The following is a 25,181-nucleotide window of genomic DNA, read 5'->3' as shown; positions in this document are numbered from 1 at the left end:
TTCAGGGTACTGTTGAAGCATTCAACTAGCCCATCAGTTTGGGTGTGGTAAACAGAGGTTCTCAGAGATGTGATTTTCAGTAGCTCGCACAAATTCTTCATCAGTCATGACATGAAGTTAGTTTATACCCATGTCCATTATTATTTCTTTGGGGATCCCCACCCTCACAAAGACCTGAGTTCTGTTGGTATGGTCACTGCGTTGGTCATGTGAAGCAGAATAGCCTTGGGGTACTGGGTCACATCATCCACAATTATCAGTGTGCATTGGTGTCCACTTGTGCTCTTCTCTAGCAGTCCTTTCAAATCCATGCCAATCCTCTCAAAGAGGGTGTCTACTACTGGCATCAAGATAAATGGGGTCCTTGGAGTGCTCTTGGTCCTGCCAATGGACACTTGGGGCAGAACATGCAGCAAACACTTACCTCTTTGTAGATGTCTAGCCAATAGAATCTGCTGGTGGTTCTCTCAAGGGTTTACTCCCTCCATAGGTGACCAGAATATGGAACCCAGTGCACAAGCTGAAGTAGCTCCCTCCCAAAGGGATGGGGTACCAGAAGTTGGCCCGGAACTTGTTGTCTGGTAGTCATGTACCAAACAGTAGAGTTGTTCCTCTCTCAACCTGAGATGTGGCTTTTTTTTGGTTTCACTGTCAGTCGATTACCTCCCCATTGATGGTAGCCAGCTGTTCGTGTGCCCAACACAAGCTGGAGTTTTCTTTCTGTTCCCCAATGAAAACCCTGTTTTGGGTCACCCATTCTGGATTCAAATGGTTTTGAGTTTGCTGGTCCCTCAGGGACACTCTCTGCAGGTTGTGAAGTTCCTTCCCCAGGTTTTCTCATACTCCTGCATCAGCCAGCTCTGCAGATCCAGCCTCTTTTCCCACCTCAGAGGTATGGTCATTCCCCCTGACCGGGTCCCTCTCCCATACCTGCAAGACCTCACCGAAGTACTTCCGGTCACAGCTCAAGACCACCGGGTAAGCGAGGGAGGCCGCCAACCCCACACAGAGAGTCTCAGGGTGGTTCCCCGCTGTAAGCTGTGTCACCTTCATGGAGGACAGGTGCACATCTCTGTATACACTGAAGGAAAATGGTAGCAGTTGGTGTCCCATGGGCCTCAACCAGCTTTTCCCTTATGAGGATCTGACTGCACCCTGAATCTATTAAACCCATCACTTTGGACCCATAGACCCTCACTGGGACTACCATCTTGGCTAACCCCTGTTTGGATTTATATTTTCTACCCCTTTGTTCCAGGCTCCTTCTCAGAGCTCTGTTCACATGCAGCACACGCTGTTCTAGGGTCAATCCTATGAGGTGCTGTGGGAGTTGAGGACCCTTGGTACCTCCCAGAATCAGTGCAAATAGTCCACTTGGAGGTTCAGCAGCATCTCTTCCATCACTCTACCAAATCATCTGAGGTGTGACAAACTTGACTGATGGCTTTTCTCAGGTCATTTAAATAAAAGAAATCACACCCCAGCCACACAACTGTGTTTATACTGTATCAGCCAAGCTAAGCAGTTCACCTACCCTAAAGGCAACAGTAGCAACATGCAAGCAAGCCCACATATGCGGAGGCTAAAGGTTAAGGTTAATTCCGGATTGTTTGAGGTAGTACCGTTAGTGAAGAAAGTACATTTCAAAATAGAACTTTTTCTTTAGAAAGATCTATGTGGAAAAAGCTGGGGGGGGGGGGGGAAGAGACAGGTGGGGAGGGTGCTTCCCCACATCCAGGATGGGCACTGATCAGTCCATGCTGATAAGATGATTTCTAATTGCATGAGAGTGGCTCCTTGCTAGCAGTTGGAGTGAAACCATAAACAAACAAACAAACATCCCCCACAATATAGTGTGGTTGCCATTTATAGGGGCTTTACTGAATCATACATTTCAACTAGTTTAAAAGGGAACATCGTTTCTGTTTAATATATTCTCCTGGAATAACATACTATCATTGAAGATGTCTGTGTTTCTCTGGAGGGCATGCTTACTAGTGAAGTAGGTGCTCTGTCTCGCTTACTAGTGAAGTAGGTGCTCTGTCTCACGCATATCAACATGCAGTGTGCTACTACTAACCAAATCCACCTTCAGATGGATTACAACTCTGTTAGAGTGTAAACCAAGGAGAGCAGCAGAATAGAGCTGATTAGGCTGCCTGTTCCAGAGGTAGGAGGCAAATTCTGAAGACTTTCTAAAATCTCTTTTGACTGACTCTAGTGAATACAGGCCTGGCTCTTGAGTTTTTTGCTGCCCTGGGCAAACTAGTAAATATCACCCACACAAAACAGTCTCTAAACATTTTTCTGCCCTTAATGTTTAGTTGCCTTCAAAGCTGGTGGCTGCTGTGCAGTTGCATTTGAGAAGACTCTATGCCACTAGGCATTTTGTGGCCAGCCTGTGCTGTACAAGAGTCTCTCTTCTAATTATTAGACATTTTCAGATGTGTGTATGTCTAGACTACACGGGTACATTATGCATATGTAACAGTATGCACTGGGATGTGCATTTGTGTGTGTATATTTGCACACTATTCATGTATAGCTAATTTATTCTATCTGAATTTATACTGCACTCATCAGTGTAGCATCTGCACATGTGTATATTCTGTGTGACATGCAGGTGTGCATGAAGTACCTGTGTTTGTCACACAATGATGTGTGTCTGTGAATAAGTGCATGCGTATCAGTGTGTGTGTTGTCCCTGTGTGTCCATCACCCTGCATGTGTGTGTTGTGCATTTGTGTATGTCAAGTGTCTGTGATGCCTTGCACATGGGTACTCTGTGTGTGGGAATGGGCACGTACCGTTCTGCCTGGGTCATGCCTGTGTATTTGTGTACTAGATGGGGGGGTGTCACTCCACAATGCATGTGTGTTACACACGTGTAGCGTGTGTCCTGTCCCCCTGCCCGTGTGCCTAGCGCGGCTCCCGCTCCCACAAGCAGGACTTCCCCGTGGCGGGCCCGGCGGGGCTCGGGCGAACTGTGAGCGGGCGCGCGGGGCGGGGCGGGGCTGGGCAGCCGCCGGTGGGAGGGGAGCTGTGGCCCCGGCAGTACCGCAGCGGAGCTGTCAGCTCTGCCCAGAGCGCGCCGAGCCTCGCACTGTGCGCACTGCCGGGGCGGGCGCTGCTGCGCCCTGTGCACGGCGGGTCTCGCCGCTCGGCTCCACACCCCGTCCCGGGGCAGAGATGGGACTTGCCTGCAGGCTGTGAAGGAGACCGTCCCCCGCCGCCGAGCGGCCAGCGAGTGAGTGAACGCGGGCAGCTCCCCGCCACCGCCCGGCCGGGGCAAGGGGGGCGAGCCGTGCAGGGGGGCGGGAACCGGAGGGGAGCTGGGGCGGGGAGCGAGGGAATCGGGGGCGAGCCCTGGGGCGGCCGAGCATTGGAACTGGGGCGGGAGAAGCGGGCGAGCCCGGGGCCGGGGGCGAGCCTCGGAAGTGGGGGGCGAGGGAACCGGGCGAGCCTCGGAAGTGGGGGGCGAGCGAAGCGGCGAGCCCGGGGCGGGGTAGCGGAGGGGCGAGCGCTGAGGGAAGGAGGGAGCCGAAGGGCCGGCGCACGGACTCGGGGAGGAGGGGACAGACGGGGGCTGAGCAGCGAGGCGTGTGGGGCAGCCCGAGGGACAGAGCAGCCCCTGCATGGTGGCGCATTCCCCACCCCAGCCCTCGCGGCTGGGCTCCTGGGTGGTTGGTTGGTTGGTTTGGTGGGGGGTTAAGAACATTTCAATCCTATTTGCAAAGGAAACACCCGACCCCCCGCGCGCTGCTGCAGCTCATTTCGCCGGGAGCTGCTGCTAATACCCAGCTGCTGTCCGTGCTGTGCTTTCGAGCCCCCGCCGCCTTTGGCTGGGTCACACGTTGCCCGCGTTGGGGGAGGAACATGCTGGTGGAAGGCAAATCTGCTCCGGCTGCCCAGCTCCAGTGCTCCCGCTCCTCACAGGAACGTGGGGCTCCATAGGGGCGTCTTGTCCCCGGGATTCCGCTTCCCGGCGTGGGCAGGGGCGGCCGCTGTTCTGTGCGGAACAGGGGACACAACGGAGCTACCCTGGGGCTGGAGCAAGGGAGGGCAAGAGCCTTGCTGGTAGGTTGCGGGAGCTGAGCCTTAGTAATGGGGCGGGGGGGGGGGGGAGAAGAACCACGATCCAGTGTCCTGCTGCAAGCGAGGGGCCCCAATGCACCTGAGTGGGGAGAACAGCTGGATTTGTAGGTGGGTTAAGGGAGCCGGACAGTATTTCTGGAGGGAAGCTGGCTCGCTCTCTACCCATGGGTGCTGGAACAGTGTGTATAGTGGGGGTGCAAAGAGCCACTGAACCAAACTGCAGACCCTGTACATGATGGAAAACACTCCGCTACCCCTAGTTCAAGCATGGCTAGAGCCATAGGAGCTGAAGGGCCCAGGGACACAGGCTCGCTGGTGCTTGGTACAAGGGAGCCTTTGTGGGTACGCTCAGGCTCCCCTTGTTTGGAGATGCCTGAACCTCAGGAAGAGGTTGCTCCCTGTGTGTTGATTTAGCATTTACAGAGGAAGATATTTCAGAAGCAAGGGACTCGCCCCACCCACAGCCCGGCCAATTGATGGCTGGCCTGCAGCCCGGGTAGACCCTAAACACTCCTGATTGTAGGAGACAAACGTGGCAGAACTGCAGTCCCTGCTTTCCTCTTCTGCAGCTCCAGCGGAATTAGCCTGGTGGCTGACAGCAGGCTGGAGATAGGACTAGAGGGGGATTAAGCTGGATATAGAACAGGGAGGGGGGCTGTGTGCAGCTCTGGGGGAGGCAGGGAAGGAGGCTGGGGCCTGAACTAGGGGGAAAATAGTGCAAGAATCTGGCACACTTGGGGTTGGGGGACAAAGGAAAAGAGGCTGGGTCTAGGACAGAAAAAGCAGGTGGCTGCGGACAGGATTAAGGGGAAACTGGGGAGCAGGCAGCTGCCTATAAGGCTAGGAGGACTGAGCTGCTTGGCTCCTCTTTAGGGCTCCATTCCCCTTGTGACCCAAGCACTTTGGATGCCACACCAGAGCCAGAAAATCTTCCCGCTGCTCTGTGGCTTGCCTCCCGCTGGCAGCTGGAGGATAATCTTGTAAGGGACCTGGGTTGAAAGGCAAAAAGCTCTTTGTTGGGCCATCCCCATCACTGCCTTTGTTGGGGCACCTCAGTAGTATTTGTTTGGACTGTGGGAGCCCTGCTCAACTGGTGCAGCTAATTGTATGTGAGCAGGTACCTTGTGCATATTACAGTCTAGGACAGTGGCTCTCAACCTTTCCAGACCACCATACTTCCTTCAGGAGGAAGATTTGTCTTGTGAGGTGAAATATTGGGGTGGGGGGGTACACTTCAAAAATTACATGCTTACAACATCAGACATAAAAACAAGTGTCACAGCAAATTACTGAAAAATTGCTGACTGTCTCATTTTTACTATATTATAAAATAAATCAACTGGAATATAAATATTGCACTTATATTTCAGTGTATAGCGCAGTGTAAACAAGTCACAGTCTGTATGAAATGTTAGTTTGTACTGGCCTTACTACTGCTTTTTATGTAGCCTGTTGTAAAACTAGGCAACTATCTAGATGAGTTGATGTACTGCCTGGAAGACCTCTGCCTACCCGCACAGGTACACATACCCTGGTTGAGAACCACTGGCCTAGGGCAGGGGTTGGGTGATTTTTGTCCATTTAACAGAATGGTCTCTGACTAAATGTCATGCCCTGAAGCAGCCAAATAGGGACAGGGACTTAGTACTTCTTTGAACCCTTTGTTTACACCTGATCTAATGTTTATCCCAAAGATAACAGGATTTCTTATGTCAAAACACTTCAGACTGTAAACCATTTCTGCAGTTTCTGTTCCTGTATGCATGGTATTTTACATGCAAGTTGGCTGTGATGTAGTGGGGAGAATCCCTCAACATGCAAATACAGTACATCAGATGAAATTGCAATTAATCTTTTTGTAACAGAGTGGAGAGAGAGAGAGAGAGAGAGTCCATGATTGAAGTTCTTACATTAATAGGGACATTCTTAGAAGTAAAAGCCAGCAAGAGAAGTGATCAAGTGCATAATCACTTTAATGCAAAAGTCAGTGCTCCTTAGACCTTATAATAGCACATATCTAGACATAGATGATGTGAAGAATATGACTAAAAGGAATTCAGAATATCTAGAATATTAGAATGAATTTCAGTTATATTCAGCACTGCACAAGTATTTTTAAGATACAGCAAGTTATTCTACATATCCCATTTGTGAATGGAGTCAAATTCTATAGCAGCTGAGGTGCTGAGCTCTAAAAAGCATTGTGTTATGCAAAGAAAGACTAAATCAGTCTCATTTTTGCATACAATGCAGAATATTATTAATTATTATTCTGGAAATACATCTCTTCAGCAGTCTGATCTCAGTTTAGCTGTTGCTGCACCGTTATCAGTCCTGAAGCTTATTCCTGAGATCTGATAAAAGGACTGAGTACAAATCCTATGTTATGATTAATTTCTAACTCATAAGCATCTTTACACAATGCTTCATGGTGGTGGAAGCATTTTCTTTGTAGCAAGTATCCATGACTAAAACTAATACTGAGGAAATCAACCCATGTGTCATGGGGCACACTCACCGCTTGCAGGACCTCCTACTGGCCATTCTGGGGATTAGCTCTGCCCGCTCATGCTCTCCCTCTGGTGATGACTTCTCAATCTGCAGCCCTGCTCACTCCCAGATCTGCAGTGTCCCCTTCGTGGCTTGGTCCTCCAGCCAGGTCACTAAAGTCCTCCCCTTCCAGAGAGGGATCACAATCCTTCCAGACCAGCTGGCTGGCTGGCATCTTCAACATCCTGCACAACTTCCCAGTGGCTGGTAGAAAAACCCTCTCTCTATACTATAACAAGCAGGCATTGTTCCTGTGCAGTCCTATCCCTTGCTGCTGTTTCCTTGGGCTTCCTACATCCCTGGTTCCTACCCTCTCTGGGTTTGCCAGCCTCAGATTCCCTCCACTCAGGGAGTCACTGCAGTCTACTTCCTTACATACCCCTGTCCCCAGCCTCTTAACAGACCTTCCTCTTCCTCTTCCTAAGGAGTGACTGGCCTATTTCAGCAGTAGCCTTTCCCTACAATAGCCACCCCTTTCTGTGGGCTGCTACCTGGCTTGATATAGGCCCTGCCTGTTCCTGAACAGGTGAGCCTGTTCCTCTAGTTAAGGCTTTCTTCTCCACCTCCACTCAACTAGGTTAATTGGCCCATCTGGCCTCCATTAACCCCTTCCACTCCTGTGTGGGGTGGACACCTCATCACACCATGTAAGATAGAACAGGATTGGTAGCTGTACCACTAATACTTTTATATAGGACTCTTCTTCCTTTTCAAATTTGGAGAAGTGGATGTTTTTACAAGGGTATCCTCACATGTAAAATGCATTGATTTTTAGAAGTTTAAACAGTTTAATAATGGTACATTATATAACCATTTAATGTAGCTGAAAAACTTTAAAACTTGCATCAACACTTCTCAACCTGAATATTTTAAAAAAGTGCAGAGCACCGTGGTATCTTTATGTGAGCTAGATTGGCCAGATGCTCAGTTGAAGTTAGTGGAGCTGTGCAGATTTACATCAGCTAAGGATCTGGCTCAGCTACTTTAGCTGTAGAAGGTCAGCCTGACAGAAGCGTTATTGTAAGATTCTTAAATGTGGCAAATTTTGGAAGATAGCTTTAAGCCCTTCAGTCTCCTTTTAGTTGTTTATAATTGTGCTTTGTAATTGCTGGAGTGGCTTGATGTCCACCATTCCTCCTGTTAATCATATACCGAGGCCAGACTCTACTCCCAGTTAAAAACAATAAGAGTTAGTTTGGATGTGGGCTCGTGTAACTGAGATCAAAATTTGAGCCTGTATTTCTGGATATTCAAGCCACTCTGATTTTGTTTGTATTGGGTTGCAGTTACTCTCTCAGAGAGGTATTGAAAATTTATTTATTAAAGAATCTAAAATATAGTGTACATATTTCTTTTTCAGGTGCCCAGGGTTCCATGCTGGGTTAGACTGATGGCATGAAATTTAATTTTGGGGAAGGGTCTGTTAAAAATAATTCTACAATAGGTTTGCTTCTGTGCTATAACTGCCCCATTCAGAACTATTTTTCCTCAGGCTACTCTAACTGTGTTGGATACTCTGACACTGCCTGTGTCTATAGTGGATGTATTTTTGAAATCTCCCAATGTTGCATAATTACTGATGTCGTTCATTCAGTGCTAGCAATGGCAGACGCACTAATGTAGATAGTGCCCTATTTATTTTATTTTATTTTTTTAACCTTGGGCTCCTATAACCCTGCTCAGAACAGGTCTACACGGGTGGTAGTGCAAGAGTGGAAAATTTCCCTCCAAAAGTCCAATGTAGACAAGGCCTCTTTGAGTCTGCCCTCTACTGCATGGTTGTAACACAGGTTGGTTTGGTTTATCCAGTGTGGACATGGTTTTTGCTCCTTCCAAAACAACCCTCTTGCCAAAAACATGTTTTAGACTTCCCATATGGACCCATCTGAACTACAAAAGAAAACAGGCTAGGACTCTGTCATGTCCCTAAGCTATAACATGAATTTTTCTTGTCTGGCAGAACTCTGTAACAGTGTCAAGGACAACATTTTAGCTGAGGTTTTAGACTGATTATGAAATGCAGTTAAGGTCCATTCTACACTCTAAGTTGTAACCAAGTTAGGGGCCAGTTGTGTTGTAAACAGGTTAAATGTGGGGTTCTCAAATGAAGGATCAGGACCCCTCAGAGGGTCATGAGGTTATTACAGCGAGCTGTCAGCCTCCACCTCAAACCCCGCTTTGCCTCCAGCATTTATAATGGTGTTAAATATATACAGTGTTTTTAATTTATAAGGGGGGCGTTGCACTCAGTGGCTTGCTGAGTGAAAGGTGTCACCAGTATACAAGTGTGAGAACCACTGGGTTAAATTGCATGATTGTGCTTACACGGTAGACAAGTCCTTTGGCTATAAGCATGTTTGGGAGTGCTTTTAGACACTGTTACAAGACCCAGTGTGGACAGGACATCTGATAGGACTCAAATACCATACACTAATGCACAACTACAAAATGGAGACTAACTAGTTAGGCAGTAATACTGCTGAAATGGATCTGGAGGTTATAGTGGATCACAAATTGAACATGAGCCAACAATGTGATGCATTTGCAAAACAGGCTAATATTCTGGGGTGTATTAAGAAGTGGTATATGTAAGACACAGGAGATAACTGTCCCATTCTACTTGGCATTGGTGAGGCATCAGCTGGAGTATTGTGCCCATTTTTGGGTGCTACACTTTAGGAAAGATGTGAACTAATTGGAAAGACTCCACAGGAGAGCAACAAAAATGATAAAATGTTTAGAAAACCTGACCTATGAGGAAAACTTCCAAAAACTGGGCATGTTTAGTCTTGAGAAAAGAAGACTCAATGGCGGACATAAGTCTTCAAATATGTTAAGGACTGTTACAAAGAGGACGGTGATCAATTGTTCTCCATATCTACTGAAGACAGGACAAGAAATAAACAACTTAATCTGCAGCGAGGGAGATTTAGGTTAGCTATTAGGAAATGCTTTCTAACTAGAAGGATAGCTAAAGCCTGCAATAGGCTTCCAAAAGAGGTTGTGGAATCAGTCATTGGAGGCTTTTGAGAACCTGTTAGACCAGGGGTCTCAAACATGCAGCCCTTGAGCTCCTCGCGGCCCCCCCCCCGCCTTCCCCCAGTGTTTACCTAGAGCGGCTCCAGCCTGACATGCACTGGGGGCGGGGCAGGCTCCCCGCCTGCCTGCCCTGCCCCTGCGTCGCTCCGGGAAGCGGACAGCAGCTGGGGAGGAGAGGCGCAGGGCTGTGTGCTGACATTGCTTCAGGCACTGCCCCCAGCAGCTCCCATTGGCCGCAGTTCCCCGTTCCTGGCCAATGGGAGATGCTAAGGGTGGTGCCTGAAGCAACAGCAACAGACCCCCCTGTGCCTCTCCTGACCCCCTGCCCTGAACCCCCTGCCACACCCCAATCCCGTGCCCTGACCCCTTGCCACACCCCTCCTGCACCCCACACCCCAACTCCCTGCCCTGAGCCCCCACCACACCCCACACCCCTCCTGCACCCTCTGGGGGCAGGGAGGGGGCAGAGTTGGGGTGGGGATTTCAGGGAAGGAGTTGGAATGGGGGTAGGGAAGGGGTGGGAAGAGGCGGGGCCTCATGGAAGGGGTGGAGTGGAGGCAGGGCTGAGGGCAGCAGGGGGTGTCAGTAATGCAGCCCTTGGGCCAATGTACTAGTCCTCATGTGGCCTTCGTGGTCATTTGAGTTTGAGACCCCTGAGTTAGACAAACATCTGTTAAGAATGATGTTAGGAGTACTTGGTCCTGGCTCAGCTCAGTGGGTGGACTAGATGACCTCTCCAGATCCCTTCTAGCCCTACATTTCTATGATGCTACAATACTGAAACTTGACATGAAAAAAACTCCCAGGAGCAATCCCAAACTTTTCTCTAGTTGCTGTTGTAAATATTATGGAGCTTTCTAAAGAGAAGAAATAAATATCTCCAAATTAGAACACAGCTCGCCCAAAAGTCATTACTTGAAAAACTCCCAGTAGAGTTTGATGAGACTGGCTTTTTCTGAGTTTGATTTTGCTGGAGACTTCCCTCTCCAAAGAAACCTACCCCTTCCTGTATGGGAGATAAGAATATCCAAATAGGAACAGGAAATAAATGATGGGCTGACAATATGACTGATTACCCATGGAGCACAATCTCCATGGAAACAGACTGTCCTAGAATAGCTCAATCACATGAGGATTACATGACATGAATAAAGTAGCCAGAACTGGAAAATATCTCAGAATTGGAGATACTTGTATTTAATTCATTATCCTCAGGTCTTTGGAAAGCAACTAATCAATAACGCTAGAATTGAAACCAATTTAGTATATGTGTATTCTAATTTGGATGCATTGGGATAATGCAAATTTAAAGTGATCTTAATTTAAAGGGCAGTTTATCATATTTTTTCCAAACCCAGCAGACTTCAACGTAGAGTGGAATCTGAACAATGATCCACATGATCCATTGCTTGAATTTAGTTCCTGTGGTTCCCAATATTGCACTGAATCCTTTAAAAGTGGATTTGCTCACTTTGTTGTAAAGGGGAGTTGAGGATGCTCAGCACTTCTTAGAATCAGGCCCTTTAAGAATTGTGTGTCTCAAAACATGTTAACCAAGTGACTATGACTTTTGGCTTCTGGCAAAGTTAATTACAGTAGTATGTTTTCTGTGTTTTACTGTCTATTCATTATTCCACATGAATCTTTAATTACACCCTGGATTGTATTAATGTCTCCTCACCTGTAGATATGGAAGCCTCTGATTTGCTATTAATCTATTTTCAAATCCTGATTGGTAACCCTGCCTTTGATACTTATGCCTGCTGAATTTAAACTTGTAATTAAGTGGTTTTTAGTTCTGTTTTTCAACCGAGTATAGTGAACCCCAAAATGTGTTTCTTTCTCACTCTTGTACCACTGAGGACATGATCATTAACAGAGCCGTAACAAGGAATTTTTGCGCCCGAGGCAGGGGCCAGCAGGTCCCTGAGTCCCTCTCAGAGAGAAGGACCCATTGCCAAATTGCCGCCAAAGAATGAATGAAGCGGTGGTAGGAATTCAGTGGCAGGTCCTTCCTTCCCAGAGGGACTCAGGGACCCGTCGCCGAATTGCTGCCGAAGAAGCGGTGGCGGTAGAGCTGCCACCGAAGTGCCGCTGATCGCAGTAGAGCTGCACCCCTCAGCTTTGTGCGCTCATTCACCTTGCCCTTGTTACGGCTCTGATCATTAAACACACATACATTCTAGACTGTGATTCAAGACTACTCAGCAACCTAGAGTAGTCAGTGTGCTATCACAATTGTTCAGGGACTGAGCCTACATCTCAAATGGAGTTGTATCTGGCCTACATTTGTTAGTGCCAGCTATTCTCCTTCCAACATGGCTTGCTTCTAGAAGCATGGTTTGAGACTGCACTGAATTCTTAAGACTAACAGGGTACACTGACACTAATGGATTATAGGCATGAAATACCCCACAGTCCCTGCCCCTGTATTTCATTCGCTGCAGTATGAGTTTAGTAGTGTTCTTTGCCGGGTGCGTTTGGATATTTAGAAAAGCCCAACCAAATGCCTGATCCAGCAAACTTACCCTTGTGAGTAGTGCTTACTCGGGTGAATAGTCCCATTGAAGTCAATGAGACTTTATTGTACGGACTGCTCATATGTGTAAGGGATTGTAAGACTGTAATTCAGAATAGGTCCCCTTTTGATTAATTCAGTTTTTATACTCCAGTGAATGTATCCGTGTAACAACTGTTCAATTTAAAAGTAAACCTAGTTTATTGGAGACTAAATTCCTCTTGGTAAGGACTTGACTGGTCAAGTGAATGGGATAGGGGACTCAAACATTATAAAAAACAAACTTTGTATCAATCAATTAAAAAAAAACCAACCACAACAGTTTGGCTGAAAAATAATCATTAGCCCTGGTCGTGTTTCAATACATCATTACTCAAGTTAAGCCCATTTGTATGATAACAGCAATTTAGGAACATATCACAGAATGATGGAGGTAACCTGTTAGTCCAATGAGCATGTTAAGATAGTTGTACACTTTGTTTTGTTTGTCCAAACCATATTATTTAATTGTAACCAGATTACTGTTTCAAATTAATTTTTTACATTAAGTATTTATTTATAGTACAGATGAATAGAAAAAGCATTGTGCTTCTGTATTAGTACATTTACTCTCCTGGTACATCAAATAGAAAATGTTGTTATTCAAAACCTTTGTCCATTTTAGGTCTCTGATAAGATCATTGTTAATGACTCAGGGTAGTGGAAGAACAACATTAGTTTTTAAAACTGCTTGATATGTCCACGCTTACTGCTTTGATCATTACAGTAGCATAATATAAACTGAGAAATCACAGCTCTTACCTTTAGTAATCACACGCTGTTGTAGTCTGATAATATAAATAGTTATTGCAGTAGTAGAATTAAAAAAAATATAACCTTGATCATTATGTTCAATTTGATAACATTTTATAGTTACATTAGTCCTTTTCCAAGTCATGTCAACTTATTTTCAGGTCTTCAACTAGGTGTATTTCTGATCTGCAAAGTATCTGTACAAATTTGCCAGTTTGGGACTGTTTGCCTGATTCTTAGGAAATCTATCTTTATCAATAGCTTCTTTTTTCCCTTGATGTACATGTTCAATATGCCACATGGTGATATGCTGGTGCACAAGTAATGCAATAGCTTACATTTATGTAGTGCTTTTATACCAAAGGATCTCAAAATACTATGGGCTTATCCTTCAAATGCTTGGTCATGTGAATAGCCCTTATCACATTAATAATGCCACTGAAATCAACAGGGCTATTCCTGTGAGGTAATCAGGCTTCATATATGATCCATATTGGACACATTTTAACCAGCCATGGATGTACAGCCAGCACTGGGATGGAATACATGTTTTAAGTGACATATAAAGACTTTTAAAAAACAATTATTTTGCTTTAAGAAGGCATGAAAATGAAGACCACTGTTTCTCTAAAACTGCAGGGAGAATTTAGGGAGGCAACATGTAACTAAAGGGAATTAGAAACTTTGGGTTTTACTGGTGCATTTGCGTGTAATATGACTGGATATGTTGTCTTCCTAGAGAATTTAAAGTTGTTTACTTTGAGGATACAGAGACCACAATGTTCCATTTTTGTTGTTTCTCTTGTTGGGTGGCTTGATATTTGCTAAGGACAATGACTCATTCTTTGTTCAGTTGATTAATAATGTTGCATGTGTGCAATGTACTTCTGCCACAGATAACTTTTGTAGTTAAGCATTCCCTGCAGTAAATGCAGAAGATCTCAGGATGGGAAGGCAGGGGAAGGAATATTGTGTGAGGAGATGGAAACTGAGCAGAATGAAATTTTAACCCAACACGGACAAACATGAAAAAAAAGTATTTTGTTTTAAAATGCAAACTTAATGTTCCTTGTATAAACAGAAACGATAGAGCAAATGACTGGATCTGATTTTACCTTAGACCCCCTCTGAAATGGGGGTAATTCCATGGACGGTAATGGTCTTACACAGGTGTAAAATCAGTGGTCTGATTCTGGTATCACTTATATTGATATTGAAATCAGGCCCTGTGTTTATTTAAACAGGCAGTGTAATTTATACACATTTCATTCTCATCTTCTCTATTACATTTGATTACTAAATAAACACAGGTACTTTATCATTCATTGCTTCATTAATAATTTGTTTCAGCAATAATAAAGGTTGTATTTGAGGTTGAATCCAAGTCCTGCATTTGGAAATGTCTTCACATTATGTAAAAACAAAAAGGGAATCATTTTAAATTCTGAATCCAACAGGACAATAGCTTTTATGGCTTAGGGAAGTAGTTGAAGCTGAAAATCCAGTGCAAATAAAAGTAAACATGTTCCTTGACATGAACAATTGGAACAAACTACTTCCCATGGTGTGCAAGCTATGCTTCCAGTTAAAATGAGATCTCCAAAAGGTACTGTATAGTGAATAATGTTTTCTAAGGAAAAGCTTAAGCACGGTCAGCTTAAAACAAAATTATTTTGTCATTTTATCTTATTGTCTCAGACAGAAAAATGAAAACCCACCCAGCCATTGTTTTCCTCCTCCTCTTCGTCATCAGTTATGGCTCTTCTGAAAACTCAAGTACGTCCAGAGGGTGTGGACTGGATCTTCTCCCCCAGTATATTTATCTGTGTGACCTGGATGCTATCTGGGGAATAGTAGTGGAGGCGGTTGCTGGAGCAGGAGTGCTGACGACATTGCTGTTGATGCTGATTTTGCTAGTGAGGTTGCCATTCATCAAGGACAAAGAGAAGAAGAGCTCATTGGGAATGCATTTCCTCTTTCTCTTTGGGACACTAGGACTGTTTGGGCTGACTTTTGCATTTATCATACAGGAAGATGAAACAGTATGTTCCACTCGAAGGTTTCTGTGGGGCGTTATCTTTGCGTTGTGCTTCTCCTGTTTGCTAGCTCAAGCCTGGAGATTACGTAGACTAGTTCGACATGGTAAAAGTCCATCTGGCTGGCATCTAGCTGGCATGGCAATCTGTCTTATGCTGGTCCAGGTCATTATTGCAACAGAGTGGCTAATACTGACAGTTGTGAGAGATAAGAAGCTGGCCTGCAATTATGAGCCAATGGATTTTGTTATGGCTTTGATTTATATTATGTTCTTGATGATGGTTACCATGGGAGTCTCTCTGTTCACCCTGTGTGGAAAGTTTAAGAAGTGGAAGAAAAATGGAGGATGCCTCATTATAACGATTTTTTTCTCGATTCTGATTTGGGTAGCTTGGATAACTATGTATCTGTTTGGCAATACTGAACTGAGGAAAAAAGACAAATGGAATGACCCCACTCTTGCCATTGCACTGGTGTCCAGTGGTTGGGTGTTCGTTATTTTTCACGCTATCCCAGAAGTTCATTGCACCATTCTTCCATCACAGCAAGAAAACACACCCAATTATTTTGATACTTCACAACCAAGAATGCGTGAAACTGCTTTTGAGGAAGATATACAACTTCCTCGGAGCTACATGGAAAATAAAGCCTTTTCAATGGATGAACATAATGCAGGTAAGATTTTACTGTATAAAGGACCTATACGGTCTAATAGTAAGAAAGAGAAGAAAATGTATACATTTGCTCAGAGATATTTGTTCTAGTGTATTTGGTTTGTGACAGAGCTCGTTCAAAATGCCAATTTTTCCCCCCACAGAGTTTGTTTTTTTCAAAATTTCCCATGAAACAAATATTTTTTAGGTGTTTCAAAAACTGTAAACTGAAAAATTCCAGAAGTGTGTGGGTAGTTTTTTTTATTTGTTATTTGAATGGTGGGCTTTGTTTGAAATAAATTTTTAGTTTTCAAGGAAGATTCAAATGAAAGGCAAATATTCCGTTTTCATTTGGAAAGAAAAAGGCCACTTTCTGCTGAAAAAAATTTCAGTAGAAAATTTGTAATTAGCTCTAATTGTAAAGATTAAGCTACAAGTAAAATATTTTCCTAATAATACGACCTGAAGTTCACAAGAGGAAATTGGATTTATTCATGCTTCTTGCTCACTCAGCCTGATTTTTTTTCTCATTTATACCAGTGTAAATAAGTAGTAACTCTATTGAGATCAAAAAACTTTCTTTGCTTGTGTCAAAAACACTTGATTAGCAAGGGCTGAGTGCATGGCGTGCTCAGCATTCTTGGGCCACAAAATAACTGATCATATATTAAATATATATATATTAAATATATACCTTCTTTCACAGAAATGGGTCCCAAAGCTCTTTTCTGATACTATATAAATACTGTGCCTGGTGCTTTACAAACAAGTATAAAGACAAAGGATGAAAAGCAACTGAATGGATGCTACAAACTGTACTCACAATGTTTGAAGGAGTTGCTTTGTTTGTCACAAAGTGCAACTGGGGTGAAATAGGGCAACTGTGTAATGGTGTACACCACTAATGCAACATTTTAGGTGACAGGAAATGAAGAACAACAGATCCAATTGAAATCACAGTGCAATTGGCCTTAAATGACTATTCAAGGGGCCAGCAAAAGTTGGTTGCCTAGCAGAGACAATCAATAGCTAAAACCCAAACAACATTCTAGTGGAAAGGACACAGGGATACTTATGTGGCTGCTTATGGCAGAGAGCTGCCTGATGGAGGTCCTTAGCACAGTTTTCGTTCTAGCTGGGTAAGAAGTGGGTTGTATATTTTTAAGGAACCAGCAAGCAGACAGTGTCATCACTGTTCTTAGGTTTCCTTATAGTTAAGGCCACTAAGCATTTTGGACCTGATTCCCGCCCCCCCCCCCCAACACACACACACACACCCCTCCCTCATTTTATACTAGGATAACTAGAATTACTTCAGTGGAGTTATTAGAGACTAATGTAGACATAAAAACACAGAATCGGGCTGTTTTAAATAGAGAGATGATGATATTACTGTATTATGATTCTCTAAACAAAAGCCCACTGTTGTAATGATTGATTTGTCTCTGATATTTACGTGGTGAGGATTTGTAAACTTTTTAAATCTTCCAAATATATATACTTTTAAAATGGGCCCTTATCTCTGTTTAGAGATTCTAACGTAGCTCAGCCAAGCTGATCCCTATTTCTAAATAGTTTTTTATTCTTATCCATGCTTGATATTTTTAATGGAGATTGTTGCAATCTGCTTTGGACTGTGTGTTTCCTTAGTAAAATAGTTATATGAATCATTTTCCCCCCTAGAATAATTAAATTGCATTATTTACTATAGCCTAAGTTGCACAGTGGTGTTTTAAAATTTGGCCTTGTATTTGCAATACGATCTTGTTAGGGAGGTAACTAGATTTTCCCATCTGATATCCCTGGTATTAGTTGTTATGATGAAAAACAAATGTATGTTTGTGTCCTGTGGAGGAGGTAAAGCTATGTCTTCACTAGAAACATCGTAGCTGCATTGCTTCAGTGTAGCACTCACTACAGTGAGGGGAGGGGCGACAGCTATCATTTTTAGTGTAGACCTGGCCTAAGGGTCACCTTGGAAGAGTATCTTGCATATATGTGTGTTGTGAGAATGTTGGTAAAATACTTAAAATTTACACAAAACAGACAGTGTTGATGAACTCCCAACACTTCCAGCAAGTGAAGTGTATGGGAACAGAGCTACTCCTGTAAGGCACACAGGATTTGGTTCTTACCCAAGTTTCCCAGACAATTTTAGGTTTTTAATCTACAACTTACCTATTGTTTTTGAAGTTTCTCCTTTGTTGTGTTAAAGACATACAGACCAAATGATTAGACAAATGCACAAAACAAGCTGTAAATGTTATAGTAATTTAGGAATTACTTGCAGTAATAGGTGTTTAAAAAAATTCAGCCAGCAACATGCAATTTAATTTGACATTTTCCTGTTAAGATTTATTTGCAAATAGATATATGAATTACACCTCTACCCCGATAGAACACGACCCGATATAACACGAATTCGGATATAACAGTAAAACAGTGCTCCCGGGAGGGGGCGAGGCTGCGCGCTCCGGTGCATCAAAGCAAGTTCAATATAACGCGGTTTCACCTATAACGCAGTAAGATTTTTTGGCTCCCGAGGACAGTGTTATATCAGGGTAGAGGTGTATATATAGGCAGTAAAATAGATACGTAATACCTTAATTTCAAATGGTACACTGTAATCATCTGAAACTATTTCTTAACCCATAGTAAATGCCAGTGTAACCATTTATGCTAAACATTGAGAGGAGGCCAATTTATATATTAAAAAAGATGTATTACTGATCGTGAGAGGGACATGTTTAAAGGGATGTCTTAAATATTGACCTGTGAGTAACATAATAATACGTAGTATTTAAATAGCACTTTTCATCCATCCTTTTTAAAGTGCTTTTCAGAGGAGGTAAGTATCATTAAAAACTAAATTTCACATGTGTGTGTTTGCAGGGTCAGGGCCTAAAATTGTGTGTAATAAACTATTGTATGGTAAAAGATCAATATTGATCTTAATCTCTGTGCACAACTCCTGTTGATAGGAGTAGCAATAGTAGGGTGACCAGAAGCAAGTGTGAAAAATCAGGACGGGTGTGTATGTGTGTGTGGGGGGGGGGGTGGAAGCGGGGGGTGGAAGCGGGGGGTAAATAGGAACCTATATAAGAGACCCAAAAATCAGGACTGTCCCTATAAAACTGGGACATCTGGTCACCCTAAGCAGTAGACTGAGGGCAGTACACAGCCCTATGAATTATGATCAATTTTAAGTCTTGCTGTACACATGGAGTGAAATTCTAGCTCCAGCGAAGTCAATGGCAAAACTCCCATTGACTTCACTGGGGCCAGGATTGTAAATTACCCATTGATTCTAGAATTGTAACCTGATTTAAATGTAAGAGAGAAATTCTAGTTCATGAGTGGCTGAAACAGGCATGTTTTGATCTACAACCTCATACCTATCAATAATAATAATGAAGTGTAGAACAACTGTGATGACACAGTTTGCATATACAAATGAAGGCATATTGTCTGGCTGCAGCTGAGTTCAGTGAAGCCTGTTGTTCATCTCTGAACTAATCAGATAGCATATACAAATCTCTGCTGCCTGACTGGCTCAGAGGTAAATATCCACACCTCTTAACTTCGTCTCTCATTTAACATGTAAATATTAAAAGAAGAAAAATGATGCATTAAAATTCATGACTGTCATAATGGAGAGACTACCAGATATTTCTGATATAAACAGCATTTTATCTTTTGCTTCAAGAAGTCTTCATGATCAACCTATTCAAAAGCAATATTCGTGTAATATTTCTAGTTTCTCAAAGTAACTATAGGAGATATTTGGAAAATCATTATGCACTAGGCACTCTGCAATAATGCTCAGGGGGTTGTGTTTACTGTCTCAAAGAATATTTTGCATGTCTTTTTTTTTCTGAATATGAAAAGATGCAGAAATGTTGTTTTACTTTACCCCTTAGTGCGTGCAGACTGAAGGATACCTGATTGGAGAAATTAATGAAAAAACACATCAGCAGTTAGAATTTAGCTCCCAGTTATTTCTTCTTTTCCTGTTTCTTTAATTTAAAAGTAAACTCAAAGATGCAACCCAAAATGTATAAATATAATGACAGAGGCAGAGTAAAATAGAGGGACAAAATCATGGCTTTAAGTCAATGGCAAAAGTACCTCTGACTTCAGTGGAATCCGGATTTCACCCTAGATCTCTCTTGTAATTTTTAAAAATATGTATTCTGACACATGAAAAGAAGGGTTTGATTTGTTTGCATGAGAATAAAACTGTCTCTTGTTCTAAACACAGCTTTAAGAACGGCAGGATTTCGCAACGGCAGCTTGGGAAGCCGACCTAGTGCTCCCTTTAGAAGCAATGTTTATCAGCCAACTGAGATGGCAGTTGTGCTCAATGGTGGGACTGTAAGTATAAAATGGTGATAATGTACGAGTCTGGGGAATGTGCAACTGCTACTTATCGAATGAACTGAGTTTAGACTGCTTGTTCGTATGAAAGAAAACACTATCAATGAAATCTCTAGCAGCAAGTATGCATGTCATGCTTCCATTCCCCTCTTGAGATTATTCAGTTAAAAAATTTTTGGACTTCTTTACTTGGCCATTCAGTTTAGATTGAATGAACCAAGTTTTCTGCTGACCATCCATATCCAGTACCTCCTTTGGACGAATGTAACGAATGACAGTTAATAACCGTCTGATTTCGGCACCATTCTGCAAGTTACACTTTTGGTTACAGTCCAGTGTATTCTTTGGCATAAGAATCTTTGCTGCAGATAGCGGATATCACATTTTCACTTTCCTTGTAAAAATCTATATTTTTCACTACATGGTGAACACCAGTTGAGGTGTACTACCCTTAGAAAGAAATATATAAAAGAGGGGCATGTAAAATATCTTTATGCTAATGTGAATTAATTTTCCTCTCAAACAATGGTTTGGCATGCTATTATTTGATATACTGTTATTCAAGGTCATTGCAAGAATGGCTTAGCGATCTGATGCCAAACAGCCTCTTTAAATTTCATTCCGATTGTGTGTATAATTTGCACTTGAGGAATTGCATATAGCTCTCTCCTCTCATTAAGAAAAGGAGAATTTTCATTCCCATATTTTCATGCATACCTACATGCTTCTTAAAAATTTACTCATGGGCTGGTTGGGTTTTCATTATTTTAAATCATGAGCTGATTCCATAACTCAACCTGCACATTAAAAAAAAAAAACGCATAAGGAAGCTGATCTGACTGAAGGTTTTTTTGTTAAGTAAGTAGAGTTTGGATTTATTATAGGGAACAAGAATTATTAGACCTCAGGATTTTCCTTTCCTGGGTAGTACTTTGAATGATACATCATTCAAAAGTGATGTAAATAAACTTATTCCTTGCTCTCAGAATAACTTACAGGGCCCATAATGAGCACCATACTTTTGGGTGCCTGCATTAATCCATCCCAATATTCCCTTATACCAGAATAAGCAGCTCAGCAAAGAGGCATCTTAAGGATAAAGGGTTAGAGAGATTTTCTAGGGGTAGGCACAAAGCTTGTTCCTGGAGAAGAATTGCACATACAGTAGTTAAAGATGATTCCCTTAGACAGTAAAGAAAAATAGACTAATACACCTCTACCTCGATATAACGCTGTCCTCGGGGGCCAAAAAATCTTACCGTGTTATAGATGAAACCGTGTTATATCAAACTTGCTTTGATCCACCAAAGTGTGCAGCCCTGCCCCGCCAGAGCACTGCTTGACCAGGTTATATCCGAATTCGTGTTCTGTCGGGTCGCGTTATAGCGAGATAGAGGTGTATATACATATTCATCCCTTTTTCTTGTGGTGAGGTTCATGTGTTACACAAACTGAAGATAAGCTTTGCTGTACCTTTTGTTGTAGAGCTGATAATGCTATTAGTACTAGACATGTAATGTAGCATATGTTAACGCTGATTTCTGAATAATCTGGAACTCTTAGTTACGGGTTTATTATCCTTATTTCCAGATACCAACTGCTCCGCCAAGTTACACTGGAAGACACCTCTGGTGAAAGGCTATAGGTTCTAGAGATAAGAATCTTTATTACAAATGTTATTCCCTGGCAGTGTGTCTTTCTAAGGGAGGAATCAATAATACCACAGCAAAGCAGCCAGACATCCAGGAGCTTTGGAATCCTTGAGAGGATTTTATGTAAATGTGAATACTGTTAAACTGATGAGCTAATCACAAAAACAAAACTCTGCAAAATTCAAGATTAATTTAAAATAGAAATAGGCACACTTTGAAATGGAAGAGAGGACACTGAGCATTCTTAAGTGAGAGATATAACCTGTCTAACTAATGTGCGAGGCAAGCCTGATTTGGGTTGGTTTCCAGCTGTTTGCAAAAAAAAAAAAAAAAAAAAAAAAACCACAACCCCCTCTCCCGCCCCAACTCTCCCTTACCAACTTAATCCATGCTGCCATAAGAGATTGCCACTACAGTGTGAAAGTATGCAGGGTTTCTTCCTACTTTTTTTTTTCCTCTCTTCATTTCAAGTGTCGTGAAGTGTCTTGGTTGCTCCATTATCCATCTCTATGTGAATGTCATCTAGGGTCAAGCATCATCAGTCTCTGGCAACTAAATTACCATTTCTCAACAATGAGACGTGATCCACTTAAGGGGGAAATAAGTATCCGATTTGGTTGTGGTGAAAGGAAATGACTGTATGCTTCATGCAACTTTGTCAAGCAACATTTGTGAAGAGTGAAGGTAGAGGCAGATTACCTCAGCAATGTAGAATCAGACACTGCAGTTCAAGATGCCCTGTTGATACAGTCTCACTCCAGAGTATAAACAAACAAAGAACCACATGTTCTCAAACCCTTGAGAATTTTTTTTAATGCATGTACACTTAGGGGCACTAAGTCAAATTATGGAGGGACAAGCTTCAGCAAAGGCTCTTAGGGCTAGTCTACACTTACCTGCCGGGTCGACGCGGTGAGTTCGACTTCTTGGAGTTCGAACTATCACGTCTAATCTAGACGCGATAGTTCGAACTCCCCGCGCGCTCCGGTCGACTCTGGTACTCCACCACTGCAAACGGCGGTGGCGGAGTCGACCTTGGATCCGTGGACTTCGATCCCGTGGCGTCTGGACGGGTAAGTAGTTCGAACTAGGGTACTTTGAGTTCAGCTACACTATTCACGTAGCTGAACTTGCGTACCCTAGTTTGACCCCTGCCCTTAGTGTAGACCTGCCCTTAGCTGAGGAGAGAATGTGGCTTGGGGTTGCCAAAAGGAGTCCTATAGGATGATGGATTAAAGGAAACCTCTACTGTATTACACAGAACTTAGTTTGTGTTCTGATGCCTGATCCTGTAAGGTGCCAAGCAAAAACCTCAAGGGGATGGGAAGGTATTCATCACCTTCCAGGAGGAGCTTGGTAACTTGCGGGATTGGACCCTGTCTTCCTACTGTTGGAACTGGTGCTGAAACCCCTGCTCATGGGAGTAGCCCTATTGACTGCAATTGTTTGTGCATCTTAATGTATTTGTGTCTTTTAATGCATAGCTAGTAGTCTCTCCACTCTGGAGGTTCAGGGTTGTGTGTGTTTTGGAGTTGGGATAAGGTAGACTCTTTTTACCAAGGCTTATCTAGGCTATGTAACAAGTTCTTACTGCCCATTATTCTTGCCATGGTTTTCGTTACTTTAAAACGAATCATTCCTTTATTATTTAGCATTTAATACATATCAAACATTGAAAGCATCATTGTATCCTCATTATTTGGTCAACATTACTCCTAGCTTTCCTAGATACTAAAAGCAATTGTTTTTACATGAGGGTGTGGGTTATGTATAAGGGTAAAATTTTGCATATGTTGTAATAAATATATATATATTCTATTTTCAAATGAAAAATAAAATATACAAAGAAAACTGAATAGCTCAGTAGCTTCACATAAGGACACTATTTGCTGCATACTGCAACAAGAAAAATAAGCTGTTTTATTTTTTTTAAAGGCTCCCTGTTTCTTCATGTACCTCATTTCTACAGTAAACAGACCTAATCCTGTAGTCTTATACTCACATGAGTAGGCCCCATTAACATCAATAGGTCTACTCACAGGTGTAAGGGCTGCAGGATCAGGCCCTAAGCATTACACACAAGATATATTTTGCCATTCTTGCCATGATCACCTTATAGGGTTTTATTTCTAACAGCCCTTCTGGTTCAGGAACCATACTTTTCTGTCATGCATGATTAAAGGAACATGTTAGATCCATGTCTGATGTTCCCAGTAGAGGCAAAAGTGGAAGCATGTGCTTGCTTTTAAGGAAAAAAAAATGGTTTTAGTCTCTTGTTTAGGTAACTAGATTGTCTAAGAAATTGAGTAGACTAGAGGTGGATATTGCATGCTATCCAGTAATTTAGAAGTACCTCTAGCTGTTAAAGTCGTGATCAGATAAAATGATATTTTTGATAATTAACGGTTACTATCCCAGAAACTGCATAATTTGGAGTAATATAAAACTTAGTGGTGATGTGTGTCTGCAAGAGTTTCATTTTAAATCTTCAATTTAAAAAATGTTAAATTATCTGAAAAGGTCTTTATTGTAAAAATGTATAAGATGACCATGGCATAAATGGGAGGGCAGCTTTCTTTTAAAAGATTTATCATGCTACAGCTGAGAAGTATACATTCAGTACTATACACTTTTTATAAACCTTGGATAAATTCTTTCCAGGATAGTTATTTTGTAAACATTTGCGTGGTGTTCAGTTTTCTAGATGGGACTGGATTAACAAAGTAAGGGCCTAGTCCTGCTCCGTAGGAAGTCAGTAGGAGTTTGAGGCCCTAAGCGCAGACCATGCCAGATCCTACAAACCTTTGCTCACGTGATTAGTCTATGGTTGCCAACCCTCCAGGATTGGCCTGGAGTCTCCCAGAATCGACATCAATCTCCAGGTGAATATTGAAAGCAATCCAGGAGATTTTAAAAGGATATTTTAAGAAAATGACATTACATGGGATGGGGGGGGGGGGGGAAGAGGAGGAGGAAGGAAATCTCCCGGAATAGCTTCATAGCTTCAGTCAGAGTTGGCAACCTTAAATTAGGTTTTGTCTACACTACCAAGTTTTGTCGACAAAACAAAATCGCCAAAGAGTGTTCACACTTGCTCCCTCTGTTGACAGATCATGTCCACATTGTGGGCACCATCAACAGCGTGAGCAATGTATCCCACAGTGTAGTATTGTGGAAAGGTGGAGCTGATTGCTGCACATCATGAGAGGATTCCCTCTGAGTTCTCCCTCAGCGGCTGGGAGTGGCATCACGAGTAGCTCTGTGAGCTCTCCATGCTGAGGAATGTCAAAGCAGTGCAGCTGTCTCTCCTCTTCCCCTCCCTGCAACAGCGACTGCCTGCCCCTGTGTTCCTAGTGCAGGGCAGAACAGGCATATTCCAATGATTTGCTCTGTGTTCCCCACAGGGAGCAGCACACTTCCCACAACTTTGAAAGTGAAGAGGCGCATGCTTGCAGGGCAGCAGAGATC

The 25,181-nt window shown here is 42.9% G+C and overlaps 2 protein-coding genes across 6 annotated transcripts in view; one reads left to right on the top strand and one right to left on the bottom strand.

Annotated features, from left to right (window-relative positions):
* The window catches only part of IQCK (IQ motif containing K), a 258,834-nt gene that overhangs the window by 144,296 nt on the left and 89,357 nt on the right, over positions 1-25,181 (bottom strand). For 2 of the 5 annotated variants that reach the window (XR_005585556.1, XM_039491965.1), the window contains exon 10: positions 19,598-19,625. The exons of 1 other annotated variant lie outside the window; for it this stretch is intronic. Coding sequence is in view for 3 of the 4 variants with exons in the window: in XM_039491965.1 (XP_039347899.1) it covers positions 19,598-19,625 (28 nt within the window). In the remaining variant the exon portion in view is untranslated. Of the gene's footprint in view, positions 1-15,212; positions 15,340-19,597; positions 19,626-25,181 lie in introns of those variants that run through there. 2 more of the 5 variants (XM_039491968.1, XM_039491973.1) reach the window with 2 other exon arrangements.
* GPRC5B (G protein-coupled receptor class C group 5 member B) lies at positions 3,043-22,661 on the top strand. Its single transcript, XM_039491963.1, has 4 exons — positions 3,043-3,247; positions 14,693-15,706; positions 19,946-20,058; positions 21,652-22,661. Exons 2-4 carry the CDS (start codon positions 14,701-14,703, stop codon positions 21,694-21,696), a joined length of 1,164 nt encoding a protein of 387 aa, XP_039347897.1. The 5' UTR covers positions 3,043-3,247; positions 14,693-14,700; the 3' UTR covers positions 21,697-22,661.

This window comes from Mauremys reevesii, linkage group 10, assembly GCF_016161935.1.
Source record: "Mauremys reevesii isolate NIE-2019 linkage group 10, ASM1616193v1, whole genome shotgun sequence".
Lineage (NCBI taxonomy): Eukaryota > Metazoa > Chordata > Testudines > Geoemydidae > Mauremys > Mauremys reevesii.
This window is presented reverse-complemented; position numbering and strand designations above follow the sequence as displayed.

Excerpts from the sequence above, each read along its gene's own strand:
- GPRC5B (XM_039491963.1), top strand. The coding sequence starts at position 14,701 with ATGAAAACCCACCCAGCCATTGTTTTCCTCCTCCTCTTCGTCATCAGT. Across the intron at positions 15,707-19,945 it reads AATGGATGAACATAATGCAG|CTTTAAGAACGGCAGGATTT; the intron begins GTAAGATTTTAC and ends TTCTAAACACAG. Across the intron at positions 20,059-21,651 it reads TTGTGCTCAATGGTGGGACT|ATACCAACTGCTCCGCCAAG; the intron begins GTAAGTATAAAA and ends CCTTATTTCCAG.